This window comes from Equus quagga, chromosome 14 (genome assembly GCF_021613505.1).
Source record: "Equus quagga isolate Etosha38 chromosome 14, UCLA_HA_Equagga_1.0, whole genome shotgun sequence".
NCBI classification, from domain to species: Eukaryota; Metazoa; Chordata; class Mammalia; order Perissodactyla; family Equidae; genus Equus; species Equus quagga.
In genome coordinates, this window is record NC_060280.1 from 40730365 (window position 1) to 40749376 (window position 19012).

Below are 19012 nucleotides of genomic sequence, written 5' to 3' on the forward strand. Positions count from 1 at the left end.
AAATACTTCCGTAATGGTGGTAGGCTCAGTGGACTATGTTGTAGTTTATGTAAGATACTAAACTTGAATAGCAAATGCTTAAATTTTAAGAATTCTTCATTTTTAAAAACAAATCAAACAGCTGGCCCAGTGGCGTAGTGGTTAAGTTCACACACTCCACTTCCGCAGCCCAGGGTTCACAGGTTCTGATGCCAGTCACAGACCTAGCACCGCTCATCAAGGCATGCTGTGGCAGCGTCCCGCATAAAACAGAGGAAGACTGACATAGATGTTAGCTCAGCAACAATCTTCCTCAAGCAAAAAGGAAGATTGGCAACAGATGTTAGCTCAAGGCCAATCTTCCTCACAAAAAAGTTAATTAGTTAATTAATTAATTTTCATCTGAAAGACACTTTCTAAGCTTGTAGGAAAAAGTCTCATGCACTTTACTCACTAAATAGCTTTGTTTTTTGAGTTACGCACCCAGCATGGCTTCCCCAGCAGCACTGCAGGGAACACCCTGACGCTTGCAGGAAAATCTAGCTCTTTGTGTTAATAAGTGTCACCCAAAGTGCCTGACCTTCCTATTATCGAAAGTCAACTCCACTTTATCATTTTTCTTACATTTTTTAAAACTCTGCTGCCCATTACTCTTTCATTTGGATTTGCTGAAAGAACATGGTGTTTTATCACTCTGTAAAATATGTTCATCTGGAAATACTTGATTATGTTAAGAGACAGTTTAAAACCAAGTATCTTACGTAATTCTACTCTGCTTTTATTGAAATTATGATCCTTATCACAAGAGCTAACTACTGACCAGTCAGAGTGGTTGATTTTTCAGGAGAAAAGGAAAAATGGCCCTGATAATGGTTCAGGTCAAATGGGCACTTTAAAAAAAATACACTGAAATCAGGAGCAGCAGCAGAGCACTCTTCCTGTTTTTATCCCTAATGAGAGAACGCCACCCCGAAGCATACAATTAGGTAGGGTTCTGCCCCCCACCAGCACATATATTGACTCTTCTCACTTATGGTCGAGAACACTTGAAACCCTATTGGTACTAAAGAGGGGGTTTCTATTGAGCTGCAATTAATGTTCTGAGGCTATGGAAAAATACCAAATCTGGTTACGCTGCGAGTTAAGAAGAAGTACAAGGAAGTGTTCCAATTCCTCCTTCAGCCACCAGCTCTGTCCCCACTAGATCTGGACTCCTATTACGCTGAGAGCAAACTGATGAAAAAATATTAGTGGAGAGAAATTGCCTTTGTCTATTTCAGATTATGGCTCTGGTAATTAAATGGTGACTTTGTAAGTTTCCCCACCAGTTTCTCCAATTTTACAGAAGACTAAAGAGTTTTCTAAGCCAAATGGGTAAAACTATTCACTCATCTATTTATACACTACTCCTCATCTTGCAATTAAATAATTTGTTCAACTCCTATTTCTCAACCGAATTCCACTTCATGGATTCATTTTCTTTTTTTTTTTTTTTTTTTTTTTTAACAAATATGGACTAAGTGCCTATTATACGTCAAGCAAGAAAGGGGAAGGGGCAGGAGGGGAAGATGATGGGAAGGAGGAGAAAGAGGGAGGAGTGAGGACACGGGAGGGGGAGGAGGAGGGTACCTAGTAACAATTGTGTTGAATCTCTCTTTTCTTGTGCATCAATTCCATAAATAATTGTTTCTCAACTTGAAGGCAAATAAATTTGAAAGGCTTTGCAGAGTACCTGTAAGAGGTGTGCAAAGCCTTAGGCTCATAAATATGCAGACCAAAAACTATATTCAGATTGAATTACATTTACCACACATGCACGACAATTTTAAAAATTCATATAGACATAGTTATGATGTTTTTAAAAAGTACAGAGTATCCAGGGATGATATTAAAAATGCTTAATAACTGGTCAAGCATGGGCTTCAATTAATCAAATGGACTGCTGGCCCTCAAAAACCAGCATGAACAGACCAGTTCCCACCAGGTGAACATGAGACCAGCCCATCCAGGTGAGTGGAGACAACTTTTTCCTCTGTCTCTTCTTTTTTCATATTAAAGAGGGGTCCTGATAGTGAAAAAAAGTCATTGGGAGTTATTATTGTAAGAAATATGGTTGGCTCAGATGTAACACCATATCCTGGTGATTAAACCACAACCCATGAAAGAAATCACAATAATCTAGAAGTTAGGCTTTTGTTAGCGCTTTGTCTTTCATCATCTTAGGCTCACTCCCCACTTTCCCACGAATCCCTATAATTGGTCAATTCTTACCAGATGTTCCCAGGTTGTAAACCCTATCCCACGAAGAAGCCTGTCTCTATTTATAATAAGAAACAGCTCGTCTCAGGCTTGTGGATTCAATTTACTTAAACCATTTAATACTCTGCTAACAGGAAAAATTCCAACTTCAGAAGGCTATCTGGCATGGACTGCAATCCGTGCTCAACTATTTTACCCTGCAGCGTGTCTGCAATTGGAAGCAATGTTAGAACACAGCAGTCGCCCCTTATCTGCGGTTTCACTTTCCGCGCTTTCAGTTACCCATGGTCAACCTCGGCGCAAAAATATTAAATGGAAAATTGCAGAAATAATTCATAAGTTTTAAATTGCCTGCAGTTCTGCGTAGTGTGATGAAATTGGTGCCATCTTGCTCCATTCTGCCTGGGTCGTGAACCACCCTTTGTCCAGCACATCCACACTGTATATACGCTACTCACTCCTTAGTCACTTAGAAGCCATCTCGGTTATCAGATCTACTGTCGTGGTATCGCAGTGCTTGGGTTCATGTAACCCTTATTTTACTTAATAATGACCCCCAAGAGCAAGAGTAGCGATGTTGGCAAATTCTGATACGCCAAAGAGAAGCTGAAAAGAGAAGCTTCCTTTAAGTGAACAGCTGAAAGTTTGTGACTTAACAAGGAAAGAAAAAAAACTGTATGCTGAGGTTGCTAGGATCAACGGTTACTTTCATTACAGTATATTGTTATAATTGTTCTAGTTTATTACTATTGTTGTTAATCTCTTACTGTGCGTAATTTATAAATTAAACGTTATCATAGGTATGCATGTATAGGAAAAAAAACAGTATATATAGCATTCAGTACTACCTCGGTTTCAGGCACGGTTTCAGTCTTGGAACATATCATCCCCTGTGGATAAGTGGGGACTAGTGTGTAAGAATGGAAAGCAGTTCTTTACTAGTGAGAGAAGAAAACACGCTGGGCTGGCTGGGCTCCCTTTTACTTTAATTAGCCCAAGGAGTAACTGCGAAGCTCGCTCTCTTTATCTTAGTTTAAATAGCTTATTCACTTTAATATATTTAGTACATTACTTCACTGAGTCATTTAGGTTAATTTCTCAGAGCCAACAAGCAATGATAAGAAGGATAACATAATGACTCCAAGAAAAAAACATTTATAATATCCCTATCTTTCCTGCAGATTCAGTACAAAGCCAAGGAAGGGACTAAGGCAATATTGAGAAATAGAGGTGTGGTGATAAAGAAAATAAATTAAGCATTTAGTCATACTTACCAAAATGTAAATTTAAATATGGATGGATTGTACATTTTCAAATATAGATCAGGTTTTATTTTTTTTTAAAACCTCTTGAAATCATTTCAAATAAAGTGACAAAATTACACCTTCTAATTTCTCTTGGAAAAAAATGGTGTCAATTCTGGTTATCTTCTTAATCAAAAATTAAATTACAAGGGTCTCCTGATTAGAAGAGGTTTCAGATATCAAATCATGGAAAATACGAATGCATTTTCCAACAAAACTAACCTTAAAAAAGGCAAACCACTTGTAGTCATTCAACACAATCTCAAAGCCTTGATTGTAAACGATGGTGAAATGGCCAGAATTGCCTAAGTCATCATACGCTGTATCCAGCTTCTCAAGGTGCACCACTACTTTTTTTTCTGGTGGTCCTAGAGAAAAGAAAACGCACAAGAAAGGAAAATTATTTGGACTTCAATGGGAGCAAAAAATCTCCTTCATAATTTCCATTCTTTGTAAGCTGTTGCCGTTCATGCTACTCAATTTGGGCCAATCTGCCTTATGAAGATACTAGTCTCCAGTGTGTTGCCTCCAGCCGTAGAGTCCCAGAGGGGTCTCAGGCAAGCCTGTGAAGTGAGGACTCAAAAGACAGCAAGCAGAGAGACCCCAAAAAGTACAGCTCCTACCTTCCCTGAGCATCCAAACACTGAAGGAGAGAGAGGGGATGCTAAAAATGACAGGCGGAAATGGGAAGACAAAATGGTAGTCAAAAAGTGGAAATCTAAAAATATAAAAAGACCTGCTATCAGATGATAAGGACAAAGGAAATGATCTCTTCAGAGAAGAAACGGCGTATCTTTCTCCTCAATGGCTCTACAGTTCAGAAACTCAGAATCGGAATCCTTCCTAAGTATTTGGCAAACTCGAAGTTTCTATCCTATAAAGCTAATTTGTGCAGATAGGAACTAACCTTTTAAACTTCAGAAGATGGGGGCATCAGATCTGTGAGTGTCTTTAATTATTAGGTTAAGGTCAAAGGTATGGTCTACAAGCAGAGGCTGCCTGAAAAGGGTTCTGCTGTGTTCGTTCATGTGGAGGTTTCCACACTTTGGATAGTTTTTCCACCTTTCAGATTAATGCTCTCAAATAGGAGATTGCATGTGACAGAACAGTGCAAATCCCAACCTCCCTTCTGCTTTGGACCTCCCAGTTCAACTTTTAAAAGAAAAATGGTAATAATGCCCAGGATTCCCAGATACCACACAATCATCTGGAGTCAGACAGTTAAAAAGGTCTGTTTAGTAACAGATGACCTGGCAATCTTTGTTCTGCTGACAAGGAAATTGCAGCTGAGGGCTTCACTCCTTCTGCACAAGCCACACAGTGGTAAGGGTTTGGGCAGAACAAGAGTGCCTCTTCTGACCCAAGAGTCTCTGTTTTTTCTTCTCCCTTCACTAAATTCTTTGTTCCTGGTATAGACATGTTATCTGAGGATTCATGGAATATCCCAGTGTATTCAAACATTAGATACTTATTGAGAGCCTTCCATGAGCCAGGCATCGTGGTTGGCTCTGGGCATTTCCAAATGTAATTACCGGCTGAAGAGTTACTAAAAAAAAAAAAAAAAAAAAATTATATGCCTCCTTGCCTACATGAAACAGTGCAAAGTGGTACCAGAAATTTTCTCGGACTAGTAGCATCAACACATGTCCAAATCAAAATCGCTGGGCATAACGGCTCTTTCCCATAACCTAACAAAACGAGAAAACTTTTCCTTCTGTATTCTCGAGCATCTTTGAGCTTATTTTTCACTGGCACAATTAAAACTGCAGATGGGAGAGACTGCACAGTCTCAACTCTCTTCCAAACCAAACAAACCAAAAAACAAAAACAAAAATGAAGGGGAGGAAAGAAAAAGTTATTGAAAAAAAATGTTGAGGCCCCGGGAATAATCAAGAAAATGTGAAATGAGAAGTTCTCAGCAGCTGAACTTGGACTTCCCGGCCCTGGCGTGCGCGAGGGCACCCCAAGGGGACCCAAGTCCAGCCAAGACGTCCGGACCTCCCACTAGCATTGACCTCCTGCATGAGCGCTCGTGGTGGCCGCTAGGGGTGAGGACGGCTTGGGGACAGAAAGGAAGGTGTCCCGGGCTAGCGAGGGAAGGGAGCGGGTCTGCGGGGCGTCGGAGGCTTACCCACAACGGAGCAGTTGACGTCGCGTTGGGAACCGCTGCGGCCCACCTGGAAGACCCAGGTGCCCAGCAGGTCAGGGTAGGTGCAGTTGGCAGGTGTGTCGCAGCGCGCGGGGCCCACGGTGGAGAGGAGCACCAGGAAGGCGGCGAGGAACGAGCCGGACCAGGGACCCATGGTGGCCGGGGCCCGGAGGGGAGGTGGGAGAGGCAGCAGAACCGGAGGGCGGCGGGCTGGAAGCAAGGCGACCTGCACCTCGCGCGCCCTGAAATAGCCAGCTGGGCCGGAAACCCGCCGCGCGGCGGGGGCGGGGTCTCGGGGGGCGGGGCGTCCGGACGCCTCCAGGCTGGGGAACCGGTGAGCTGGAGAGCTGCGGGGCTGGGGGGCGGGGGGAGGTGGAGACCGGGAGTGCTCGCTGCCCCTCACCTGGCTTTGGCCCGACCTTGAACCTGGGGAGATCCCAGGGACCGGTTCTATTGCCAAGGGACGTCTCAAAATAGGATTAAAGAGCCACAGTGGGCCCGCACGCGACCCAGACTTCGCTCCTGGAGAAGTAACGGAGAGAGAGAGAGAAATTTGGGGGGCGGGGGGGGGGGGGGGGGGACCGCCAAAGGGCAGAGAGAGAGAGAGAGAGAGAGACAGACATGGTGGTGGTGAGAAACAGAAGGTGAGAAAAAGCCCAGAGAGGGAGAGATCTAACAAGTGGGTTTCCTTTTACTTGCGTTTCTTCCCCACTTAGTCCTCACCAACTCAGTTTTTTCTCCTCAAAAATTGTACTTGCTACCCCCAGCCACCCCAGCTGTTTGAGAACTGCTCTTCCTTCCGTTTTCCAAAACTTTCACTACCTTTTTTTTTTTTTTTTTTTGCTTCGTTTTGTCCGGTTTCCTGTTAATGTTGTTTGCCTATTATCCACTGGAGAATTCAATTGTAGTACAAACGTACTGTTTTTGTGTATTAGTTGTTTTTTTTTTTTTTCCCTGCAAACTTTATAGGATTTAGTTACCACACACACAGACTCGCACAAAAGCTCTTGGAGATTAGGTTGCCAAACCCTTCTCCTCTTACGGCTGAAAAACAAGAAGCCCAGAGAGAGGAATGAACTTGCCCGGGATAAGGAAGAGAACTGGTGTGAGAAAGCTGGTCTAATGAGCAGGTTCCTGGGTACTAGCCTGATCACCAATAATTATTAGTAGCACTATTTCCAGGTGCCTCCTCGCTCGGTTTAAATATCACCCTTTTCTGTGAGAGCTCCTCTCACCTTCCTGGCTGTTGCTGGAAGCTGGGGCTCCTTTCCTGCAAAGCCTGTTAGGTATCAGGCCTTGTGCCAGCGTTAGGGACCAGTGATGCACAAGACGGACCTTCGTGTGCCCCTGCCCTCTAAGGCACGTGCGTTTTGCACTCATCTCACTGGTTATGATAAATATTTATATGTCCACATTTTCCACCAGGTTACAAGCATTCAAAGGGAGCAAATTCACATGATTCACCTTTGTCTCCCTAGATTCTGGCTTAAAAACACTCAGAAAGTGTCCGGGGTGTTAAATGCACTTAATAACCTTTTGGTTTCTAGGCCTGAAAGTCAGTTTTGATTTGGCAAGAGTAGCTGCCCTTGAAAGCTCAGAAGTGAAAATGCTCTCTAATGTAGGCAGAAAAGACAAAGGCAAGGGTGGGGCCAACACCCTACTTCTAGGTTTTACAGCCCTTTGCTTAAAATTAACTGCTGACATCGTCTAATTACTGTTGAGAGACACTGATGGAGTAACATTGCCTTCCTAAGTTTCTGGGAAAGCATGTCATTGGTTGTTAAAACATTAAAACTTTTACTAGGTCATCAATATTGAAGAGTTGAACAGTCAAGTTGGAAATTTCCTTAATGGTTGTGATCAAAGTAGCACACTTAACTGTGAAGGAAGTTTGAAACAGTCTTTACTCAATGAATAAGTAGAAAGGGATCTTGGAGACCTCTTAGTCTAATAGATTCATTTCAATATTGGGAAATGGAGATCCTAAGATAATAGTAATTTAGTGCATGTCACATTGCCAATTAGTAAGATTCAGGAATAAACCTCAGGTAACTTCATTTTCAATTTAGTTTATTGCTACTAATCCAATAATTCCCAAAGTATTCTTTCTCAAAATAAAACACTAGACCTCTCTCCATTAGCAGAAGGAAAAATTAATTAGTGATTGTCAAACTGACCAGACCCAGTTTTATTTTTATAACAAATATTTTATAGAAACCTTTTGCTATTCTGAACTGAAATTCATGTATAAGCTACTTACACACTTAATAAAAAAGAAAAATACCAAATGTAATAAAAGAACACAAAAAATATTTTAAATAAATTCCAAATAAAAAGACCTAAATTCCATTGTCTAAAATGCTCATGTATGAATGTACTGAAAAACAGAATGAGACGTTCAGATACCTGTTCTCTGCAATTCTATGTAAAACTATAGAATCACAATTGATAAGTAAATGAAAAGCAATAGGATATATTGGAGTATATGAGGAAGCCATTTGGTTACAAACTAATTTGACCTGACCTTGTTTTTCTAAAGTGCCTGACCTGGCCTGTTGAGCATGCATTGTACATCTGCTTTAAATATTTACAATGTCCCAACGACAAGAATGATGCCCTTAAAGATAGGGATGTATCTTCCCTCATATTGGCGTTTCCTTAAGGATAAGCATCTCTTACTAGAAACTAAGGATTAATTGCCAACCTGCTGTGCTCACCTTGAGACCACTGATTTGCTGTGCCAGCAAAGCAATCTCATGACAATTATAAAAGGGACATTCCTATCATATATGATGTATGCTCTTTGTTCCAAGATAGTATATAACCACTCTGTACACCCCACTTCTTTGGTGTCCTTTCTTCCTTGGGGAAGGAAGTCCCCAGGCTATAGTCCTCAGGCCTGGCTCATAATAAACTCACCCCAGTTTTGATTTACAGATTAATTATGGATGGTTTGCTTCAACACAATGAAAGTGACAGATACCCTTCTTCTGAGAACAGAAATTATTTCAATGAGTTATAACTCAAATACCTTATCAGGTGGTCATTCAACCACCGTACCTCAGTTGTTGTTGCCAGACAACTCTTGGTCATCTTCCCAGCAGAACAAAGTACAACGCTCTGTTGATTATCTGAAAGTCGCATTCCTGAAAATTTGGTATACAGGTTTCCCCGACTATCCAAAAGTTTGCTTTATGCCACTTGCTTTTACAAAAGACCTACAGTAGCACATGTTTTCACTAACTGAAAGAAATGTGGAGGGAATTTTTGCTTTTATGGAAAAAGGTGAAAAGTGAAAATAGCATTCAGCATTTGTTTTGCACTCAGCAGTTAGACAGGCAGCGCGCACCCCAGCAGTGAGAGTGGGGTCACCACTCTCCTTCCCCAGGAACTACACTCAGCATCTTGGCATCAAGTGGCCATGGCTTGGAACTGTGTCTGTGAGCATCTGTGCTTCATCTCACTTTATCTTGGTAGGTAATTTTTGGGGTATGGAAACACTCAAAAGTTTTTCCCTTATAAGTTAATGGTAATTGCTTCTTCACTTTACGCCATTTTGACTTAGGAAAGGTTTCGTAGGAACCCTCTACTTTCAGATAGTGGGGAAACCTGTATCTTAGAATGAAGTGAAACATGAGCAAGTTTATATGCAAACCAGATTTTGATGCTAGGCTCATGTCATAAGTAGCTTTATAAAGAGGCAGTGTGGCTTAGCAGTAGTTCTTGATGTGTGGCCCCAGAACCAAGAGGACCGGCAGCATCCACATCTCCTTGGAATTTGTTAGAAATGCAAATTCCTAACCCCCACCTCATACCTATTTCATCAGAAAATGTCTGGGTAGGTCCTAGCAATCTGTGTTTTAACAGTCCCCTTTCAGGAGATCCTGAAAGCTGCAGTTTGAAAATCACTGGCTGAGAGATTAACAGCAAGGGCTTGAGTCACACTGCCTGAGTGTGAAGCCCGGCCCAGCCCCTCACCAGCTGTTTGACCTTGAGGAAGTTTTCTCATCTATAAAATGTACCCTATGACTACTTCGTTTTTTTTTTTTTAAGGTGTGCTTTTTGGTGAGGAATATTGGCCCTTTGCTAACATCTGTTGCCAATCTTCATCTTTTTTTTTTTCTCCCCAAAGCCCCAGTACATAGTTGTATATCCTAGTTGTAGGTGCTTCTAGTTCTTCTGTGTGGGGCGCCACCTCAGCATGGCTTGATGAGCGGTGCTAGGTCCACGCTAAGGATCCGAACTGGTGAACCCCTGGCTACCAAAGCAGTGCATGCAAACTTAACCACTACGCCACTGGGCTGGCCCCCTTCATCTGGTTTTGAGACTACTAAGTGAGTTAATGCATATATCTGCAGAGATCTGACTACATTTGTTATTGTGTATATTTCTATTAGAAAACTATCCTTATTAATTAGACAGTTCCAAATCCTGTTCTCCATTGTAATCCCGCTGCCCTCCATAATTTCCAACACACAGTAAGTTCTCAAATATTTTTTTGAATTAATGAATAATATTATGGGCATAAATATATCTATATTTCATTGTATTTGATAAAAAGCATGATTTCCATGTTCCCTACCTTGTGAATAAGTTTGAAAGCCACTGGAAACGTTCTGGAATGCATATCAAAACAGATCTTAGAAAGCTCTTAGAGGGAAAATTTGACATATCACTGTAGAATGCTATTTGGTTTTGTAGACACTTCTGTCATTGGTAGTCATAATAATACCCATAATAATCTTATTTATTTAGGACTTTACATTTTAACAAGATAATTCACTTATATTAGCTCATTTAATTATCACACAATTGTATGAAGATGTTACCTAATTTCCAGTTTATTGGAGACAAAACTGAGGTTCAGGGAATTTATTAGGGAATGATGCCTATGAAAGCGGAAGTGGAGAGGAAAGAGGAATAAGAAGGGAAAGCCTATGACTGCGATGTAGTTCTGACGTCTGTGAAAGGAAGGAAGGAGGACTGGAGAGAAAGAGACTGAGGACTACAACCCTGATTTAGATTCAGCTGGTCAGTAGGGAACTCTGGTGCAATGACACCCATAGAGGAGTCTGGCTTGAGCAGAAATGGCCAGGCCCCAGGTCTATGCTGCGCTTAGTCATTGCCGTTAACTGGAAAGCTGAGGTGGACCCTGAAGTCATGACAGCTGGGGGCTGGCAGCAAAATGCACTCCTACCATCAGTTCTCTCTTGAAGAGAAATTGGAGCGGTGCACGCACCACCATGGCAACTTCTGTTTGAAATTAGGGGTTGATCCACAAGTGCAAAAAGGACACTGGAACATTTGTTGAGGTCTTGTGATGTGCTAAGTCCTGAAGTCTGGTTCAGTACTTCTGAATCTCCTAGGCAGATGTCAAAACTCTGTCTTCTGTGACCTCATGTTCCTGCTTTCAAATTTACTGCAATGATCTGATTGACTGCCTTTTTCACTAGGATCCATGCTCCTTGATAGCAAGACTGTGTTATTTCTGTACCTTAAGGTTTTTGACAGAGTCTGGCCGATATTTACTCATTCGTCCTGTCAATAAAATTTATCAAAGAAAGGAAAGTAGGTCCGGCCCGGTGGCTTCGTGGTTAAGTTCACGCACTGCACTTCAGCAGCCCAGGGTTCACAGGTTCAGATCCCGGGTGCAGATCTAGCACCGCTTGTCAAGCTGTGTTGTGGCACCATCCCACATAAAATAGAGGAAGATTGGCACAGATGTTAGCTCAGCGATAATCATCCTCAAGCAAAAAGAGGAAAATTAGCAAAAGATGTTAGCTCAGGGCCAGTCTTTCTCATGGAAAAAAAAAAGAAAAAGAAAGGCAAGAAGGCAAGAAGATAAGCAGGAAGGAAAGAAAAAAATAATTAGCTTTCTGTGAGTGAAAACTCAGCTGCTTAGAGCTTACCCTGGATGAAATCAGTCACTTAGTAATGCTGTCCAGGTTGGTTGATTGCACTATACCAGTGTTTCTCAAACTTTTTGTTCTTAGAACCCATTGGCATTCTCATCAAGACTCCAAAGATCTTTTGTTTATGTGGATTATATCTGGCAATATTTACCCCTATTAGAAATTAAAAGTAAAAAAAAAATAAGTATTGACCTATTTAATAACAATAAAAGTAACACATTTTTTAAAAATATAGCTATATTTTAAAAAAAATTAGTGAGAAAAGTAACATTGTTTTACAGTTTTGCAAACTCTTTAACGCCTGGCTTAACGGAAGAGCGCTATATTATCTTATCTGCTTCCGCATTTCATCTGTTGCGATGTGTTGTTTTAGTTGAAGAACATGAAGAAAACCCAGCATTATGCTGATATGTACTTGACAAAGGAAGAACCTTGTGAACTCCTGAAGGAGACTCATGGACCCATGTTTCCTTAGACCACATTCTGAGAACTTCAATAGAATAATTTTCCACCTGAGATTCTTTCACTGTCACCTATTTCAAAAATGTCTACTTGGTAGACAAGGTGAATAGGGACCAGCAGAGAGTATGGTTATATGAGCCCAGATACAGTTCTAAGAATGGAAAAATCACTCACAGCGCATTCCCTACTAATTGTGGGTCACTAATGTCATTATTGTATATCAGAGGTAGGAATATTCCAGGTTTATTCAGTTAAGAAATCAAAATAAGAGGTGGACATCCTTGAATTTGATGGAATACGAGCTTATGAAGTTAGAAAAATAATAATTATGCTTTCTATTTGAATAGCTTATTATCAATGGCAGCGTACAGTCACACATTATTTCAGTCTGATAGTAATCTCTCAGGTGTTATTACTCCCATTTTACAGATAAGGCAACAGAGACTCAGAAAGGCTAAGTAACTTTTCCACTGCTAGTGAATATAGATCTGATCACCAACAAAAAGACTTCCTGTTTTAAGTTAGATTGTTAGAATGGAATTAAGAAAGTGAAGTTTTGTCTACTTATTGATGCCGTCAGATATAAAATTAAGAGAAAGAAGGGTTTGACACGTGAACTGGACAGACGATGTGTGTTGAGGCAGCTGTGGACCTGTGAATGACTGAGATAGTCTCTACTATTTGATCCCATTCTCACTTCACTATTTCCTTCTACGCCAAGTTTTTCGTATGAAAATTTTGAGATGCATTATTTTATACTAATAGACTAGGATTATTCCATAGGCCCCACAGAATAAGAACAACCCTAAGGAGTCAACAAATTTAATGATTTTGTCTACTTTGTGTTTCTTGCTATCAACACCACTGTGGTCCAATATGCCATCATTTCTTGCTGGACAACTGCAATTACCTTCCAATTTCATCCACTTTTTCTTGAATTGAGTGTCCAAGCCAGGAACCTAAGTGTCGTCCTTGACTCTTTCTTCGCCCAGGCCCCTGATCTGATCAGCCAGTGCATCATAGTGAGTCTACCCTCACCACTGCGAGGTTTTATTTACATGTAAATCAGATCAAGTTACTCCCTATATTGCGAAGCTAAATACTTCCCAACAGGTTACCTTTTCATCATCTTTGAATAACATCCTGTAAGACCCTGCCTGATCTGCCCCACCCAGCCCTTCATTCTTCCGTTGTTCTCTGTCCCAGAAACGCTTGCCTTCTGTTTGATCCTCAAACCCTCCACATTCCTTCTCTTCCTTATGTTTGCCCTTTGCTATCTTGTCTGCCTGAAATAATTCGTCCAGTTTTTCACGTGACTGCTCATTCTCCCTGTTTATGAAATTCTCCCTGATAAATATTTCACCTCCTCAGAGAGGCCTCCTCTAGCCATGTTCTCTGAAGTGGCCTTCTCCAGCTATTCAATTTTACAGCCTGTTTATTTCTACAGACAATTAAAACAGCCTATAATTATTGCATTTTCTTGTTTATTATGTATCTGCCCCACGGGAACATAAGCTCTATGAGGCTTGGGCCTTGTCTGTCTTGTTCGCCACTGTATCTCACAACATAGTAGGTGCTCAAGAAATAAATGTTAATTGAAACTCCTTACTCTCGAGTTTTAAGAATCAGGTTTATTAGGAGCAAATTTTCACTGGGCAAACATTTGTGTCACTAGATGACTAAATAAATTTTTACATTTCACTTTCAGAGATATTCAGTTAGCATAAGGGACCAACTTACCAGCCCCAGTAACATCTGGATTTTAAGTTCATGTACCTGTGTGGATTCGTTTGGAAGTTGACCCCGACTACTTCCTAAATATTTGACTTCCTATTCTGAAGTCCAGTATAAAGGCATGTTGGGCAATAGGAAGGCTAAGCCATGTCTCAGCATTTTATTTTTCAAAGTTTTGTGGTTTGATTTGACTTCCCTACTTTCTATAGATTATTGCTGAGAGGGAAACAGGAAGTCAAACTAGGTAACTTGGCTAATGTAGCAAAACTGTAGTCTTGGCATGACGAGAACAAAACTAGACCGGGGGACTGGTTTAAAGGTCAAGACTATCAGTTTCTCCAAGTTGAGAAAGTGCATTCCTTTTCCAAGAATCAGATAACTTACCCAGGTAATGAGATGGGAACATTTAAAATATTTCATTTTGTTAAATAAAGTTGACTTATTTATTATTACTTATTATTTAAGTAAAAAAGATCAAGCTAATGCATGCATTCCTCCTCTTTTTTATTTTTATATTTTTGCATTTATTTATTCAGTTTTTTTTTTTTTAAAGATTTTATTTTTTCCTTTTTCTCCCCAAAGCCCCCGGTACATAGTTGTATATTCTTCTTTGTGGGTTCTTCTAGTTGTGGTATGTGGGACGCTGCCTCAGCGTGGTTTGATGAGCAGTGCCATGTCCGCGCCCAGGATTCGAACCAACGAAACACTGGGCGGCCTGCAGCGGAGCGCACGAACTTAACCACTCGGCCACGGGACCAGCCCCTATTTATTCAGTTTTTAATTGAAGGAGGATTGATATACAATATTATGTTCGTTACAGGTGTAAAACTTACTGATTTGACATTTATATACATTACGAAATGACCACCACAATAGGTTAGTAACCGTCTGTCACCATGCAAAGTTATTACAATATTATTGACTATTTTCCCTAAGCTGTGTATTACATCCCCATGACTTATTTATTTTACAACTGGAAGTTTGTACCTCTTGATCCCCTTCACTTATTTCCCCCATCCCCCAACCCCCTCCCCCCTGGCAACCACCAGTTTGTTCTCTGTACCTATGAGTCTGTTTTTTTTTTTTTTTAGTTTGTTCCATTCCTCTCCTTTTTTAAACAACTCCTAGTATATTCAGAATTTAAAAATAAATAAATAGGTAGGTAGATCTTTAAATACATAAATAAATAACTTTAGTGCAGAGACAATTAAGGTAACAGAACTCTGAGGAAAAAAGCCCAAAAACGTATCATTATTTTCATTTGTTCCTACTCCTTGCCTTTTTCCCTTCTAGTTAACCATATTTAAGGTTTTATTATATGATGAGATATAAAATTCAATACATTTTACTTAAAATTACACCAAGTATATTTTCCATTGGGCTCCAGGTTTTTTTAATCCTACCTCCCCCTTTCCTTCCCACCCACACCTGCCAAGCAAGGTAATCTCCGTGCACTCCCTGGTCTGTATACTGAATTTACCTAGCCATTTACAAAGATGCGTTAGAAGCATGTGTGACCGTAGGAAAGCTATTTATCTTCTCTGACTCAGTTTCCTCATCAGTAAAACTGAGATAACAATAATACCTACTTCAAAAGTCTATAACAAGGTTTTGAATGAGTTAATAGGTGAGATGCTTAGAACAATGCTGTTACAGAGTAAGCATCATAGAAGTGCCAGCTGTGTATGTATTTTGGAGTTCATTTTCATGAAATGGGAACATACTCTATACATTTCTCCTCAACCTGATTTTCATTCTTTCTGTCACTCTCATCAATCTGGTTTCCTTCTTAATGAAATTCTTTCATTCTTCAAAATGCATTAGAGAGATCTCTTCACATCATGAAATTGAATTCATTTAGGGAAAATAGCTGCATGGTACTTAAGGCATGTAACAATCTATTTAACTGTTATTAAATGGGCATTTGGGTTGTTTCCAGGTATTATATCACTAGTATTTTTTGCCACTGCAGACACTGTTTCAGTAAGAATTTTTGACCATATATCCTTCCTACAGCTGCTTTATTTTCTAGGGGAAAGTGACAGGAACGAATTGCTGGGTCAAATAGACGTTGCAAGATTAAAGTCCCCAACAGGCCTAGCAAAGCCAGTAGACTTCTACCCACCCCCACCGTACCCTCTTCCTGCAAACCTCCTTTCTTCCCTGAGTTGTTTTAAATATTTTAAATTTAAATATTTTTAGTTGTTTAAAATTGGTTGAAATATTTTAAATAATTATTTCATTTTAGCTTTGTGTCTCTGAAGCGCCTAAGGTCTATTTTTGTATGTAGTGTGATATAGGGGTTCAGTTATCTTTTTCATTTAGCCAATCAGCACTGTATATTAAATAAACCTTATTTCATCTAAATTTAAAAACCAAATTTGAATATACTCAGTTCCCATAAATACTGGAATATTTTGTTTTGTTTTGTTATACTGATTGACTTTAAAGCAAGTTCGCTTCCTGTTCTTCTTTTTCATATTTTTCTCAGCTCTTCTCAGGTATATTTTTCCCCTCCATATGAATTTTAAGATCACTTTATTTGTTTTAAAATTTTTTCTCACTTTCAAAATTGTATGCTTTTGCTACCTTCCTCCCCTTGCATTTTTTTTTTTTTAACTTACTGGAGCATTGATGGATTTAAACTTTGAACACTATTTTCAAAGAACCAACTTTAGATATATTTATCCACCCTAATATTTTTGTTTATTTTTGAATAAGATAATTTCATCTTTTACTTGGAATAATTTTTTCTTCCTACTTTGTTTGGTTCCTTTTGTTCTTCTTTTCTTCATTTATCAACACGAGTTCTTGGCTCCTCATTTTCAGTCTTTTCGTTTAATAATGAAGGTGTATTAAGCTTGCATTTTTCTTCTGAGATGGGCTTTACCTGTATCCCATGAGTTATTGTATGAAGCACTTTTTTTCTTTGTAATTTAAATAGTTTATAAGTTAGCTTTGGTTTCCAGTTGATTCCATAGGTTATTTGGGAGTCTATTTCTTATTTTAGGTAATTAAGTTTTTATTTCATTGATTTTTTTATTTTATTAGATTATGTTTGGAGAATGTGGCCTATAAAATATCAGCATTTAAATTTTATTAAAAATTTCTTTGTGGCCAAATCTATGGCTGAGCTTTATAAAATTAACACATGAACATTATGTGTTCTCTACTCAAAAGAATGTTGATATACACTCAGTGATTGAATTGATTCTCTATGGCTGTGCTTTATTTTTGTCTATTACATCTTTCAATTCTGAAAGAGTGATTGAAATATTTCAGTGTGACTTCATTCCAGTAAAATTCTCAGTTATCAATTCATTTGTTCTTAATATTTTGATTGCTTTGTTATTTGGTACATTTCCATGTAAGTATATTATATCTTCTTTGAAATATATGCTTTTTGCCTATTCTTAGATGTCCTGCAATAACCCTCTCCTCTGGAAATTCTACCTAAGCCTGCAGCCTCAAAAGTACCCTCTAAGACTTGCTAGCTAACCAGTCCCAGGTGTTGTCTTGTTCCAAGACCTAGTTAAGATTGAGTTTAGTGGAAACAAATACTTGGAATGCAAACTCACACTCTGTTAGGTGCTTTAGGCTTTTAATTTCTAATATAGTTTTTTCCTTCCTGACTTTTATGATTTTAGCAGACCCTCTCACCAATGTAGGCTACAGAATACTGACAAGAGTATTAGTAGTAAACTAAGAGTAATAAAGAAATTGAATTAAAAGTGAAAGCATGGAGACAGGCACAATGTGCCGGTATAATTCCTTCTTATGATTACAATTACATTTATTGAAGGTCTAATATGTGTCGATACTACGTACATAAGCATACTGTCTAATCTCTACAGCTGCACTATAAGGTAGGTATTATTTATTTCATTTTAGGAGTGAAAAAGTGTTTGGAACAGAGAGATTAAGTACCTAGCTAAATGTCATAAAATTAAGTGGCTGAGCTAGAAAGTTTGGCTGATTCCCACAGTATATCTGATTCCCAATGCCCATTTCTTTCCACTCTACCACACTGCCTTACTGTATTTGAAGTACCTGTGAGATATCAGAGTGGAGATGTCTAGTAATAAGGTGGAGGTATTGCTGTAGGATTCGAGAGGGGACATTCTGTCATTCAACAGATATTTCTTGGGCATCTATTCTGTTCAAGGCATAGGCAGGCAGTGAGAGTAGCTACAAGGTGTTCAGACTACTTTAGGTGTTGGATGAATACAATTTTTATTAGTCATCACCAAATAAATGAGCTAACATTATAGGATTAGAGAGGATCGCCAAGAGCAAGCCCATAGAATCCAGGGAGAAAGTAGGGGGAAGAGACTGAAGACAACTTAACAATCACCAACATTTAAAGGATAGCCAAAGAAAAGGACTTCCTGAAGGAAAAATTAAGAGAATCAGAATGAGGATCAAGAAAGATAATGATATGACGAAAGCCAGGAAGAAGAAATTTTTGGTCTAAAATTTAATGAATAAATTTTTGCTTCAACTATCCCTAAGTCATGACCAACTTTGGCTTCCACTTCCAGGACCATATGCTAAATTGGTGTCCTATTTCTTGTGCTCAGGGCAAAGACGCCAAGTTCTTTAGGAAATTGGTCAGAAACCTGGAGTTCACAGTCCCAAAATCCTCTAGAGAACTGAGGGCTACCTGAAACTGCAGCATGGCCACTCCTGATGGACGTTACAATAAGCGTTGGTTCATATTTTGTGGTTCTATGATATTGATTGAGTAGCATCTTGAACATTCTCAGTTCCATTATACCACAATATGACACATACTGAGAGTTGCTTTACAAAATACCTTTCTCATATCAAGTTATTTATCATTTGCCTCTCCTTGTAAAAGGATACAGGCACATTACCACAATTTGAAATTTCTAGTTGCTTAGAACCTAAATAAATAGGAATAAATAGAAATTATTGTGCCATGCATGAATTTCTTTATTGATTTTTCTTTGAAAAACTTATGTTGTAGGCATCAGACCTGTTGCATAACTGCAAGAGCTAATGAAAAAATTCATCTGAACGCGATTCACAGGACATGTCTGAAAGTCAAAACAAAAGTATGATCTCATTTCCTGTACAACGTTAAGTTCAACATAGTTCCCTAGAAGACAAGGAAAATAATTGTTCTCTCTATAGTTGTAATTCTTGATTTGGCTCAATTGAATCCATTAATAGGGAAATAATTGAGTCTG

The 19012-nt window shown here is 39.3% G+C and overlaps 1 protein-coding gene across 1 annotated transcript in view; it reads right to left on the reverse strand.

Annotated features, from left to right (window-relative positions):
* The window catches only part of CTSC (cathepsin C), a 35834-nt gene extending 29880 nt beyond the window's left edge, over positions 1 to 5954 (reverse strand). Inside the window, exons 1-2 of the mRNA XM_046685061.1 lie at positions 5674 to 5954; positions 3765 to 3910 (exon numbers count right to left, since the gene is read on the reverse strand). Of these exons, the coding sequence (XP_046541017.1) occupies positions 3765 to 3910; positions 5674 to 5845 (318 nt within the window). The 5' untranslated portion in view covers positions 5846 to 5954. The remainder of the gene's footprint in view (positions 1 to 3764; positions 3911 to 5673) is intronic.
* Positions 5955 to 19012: the final 13058 nt, after the last annotated feature.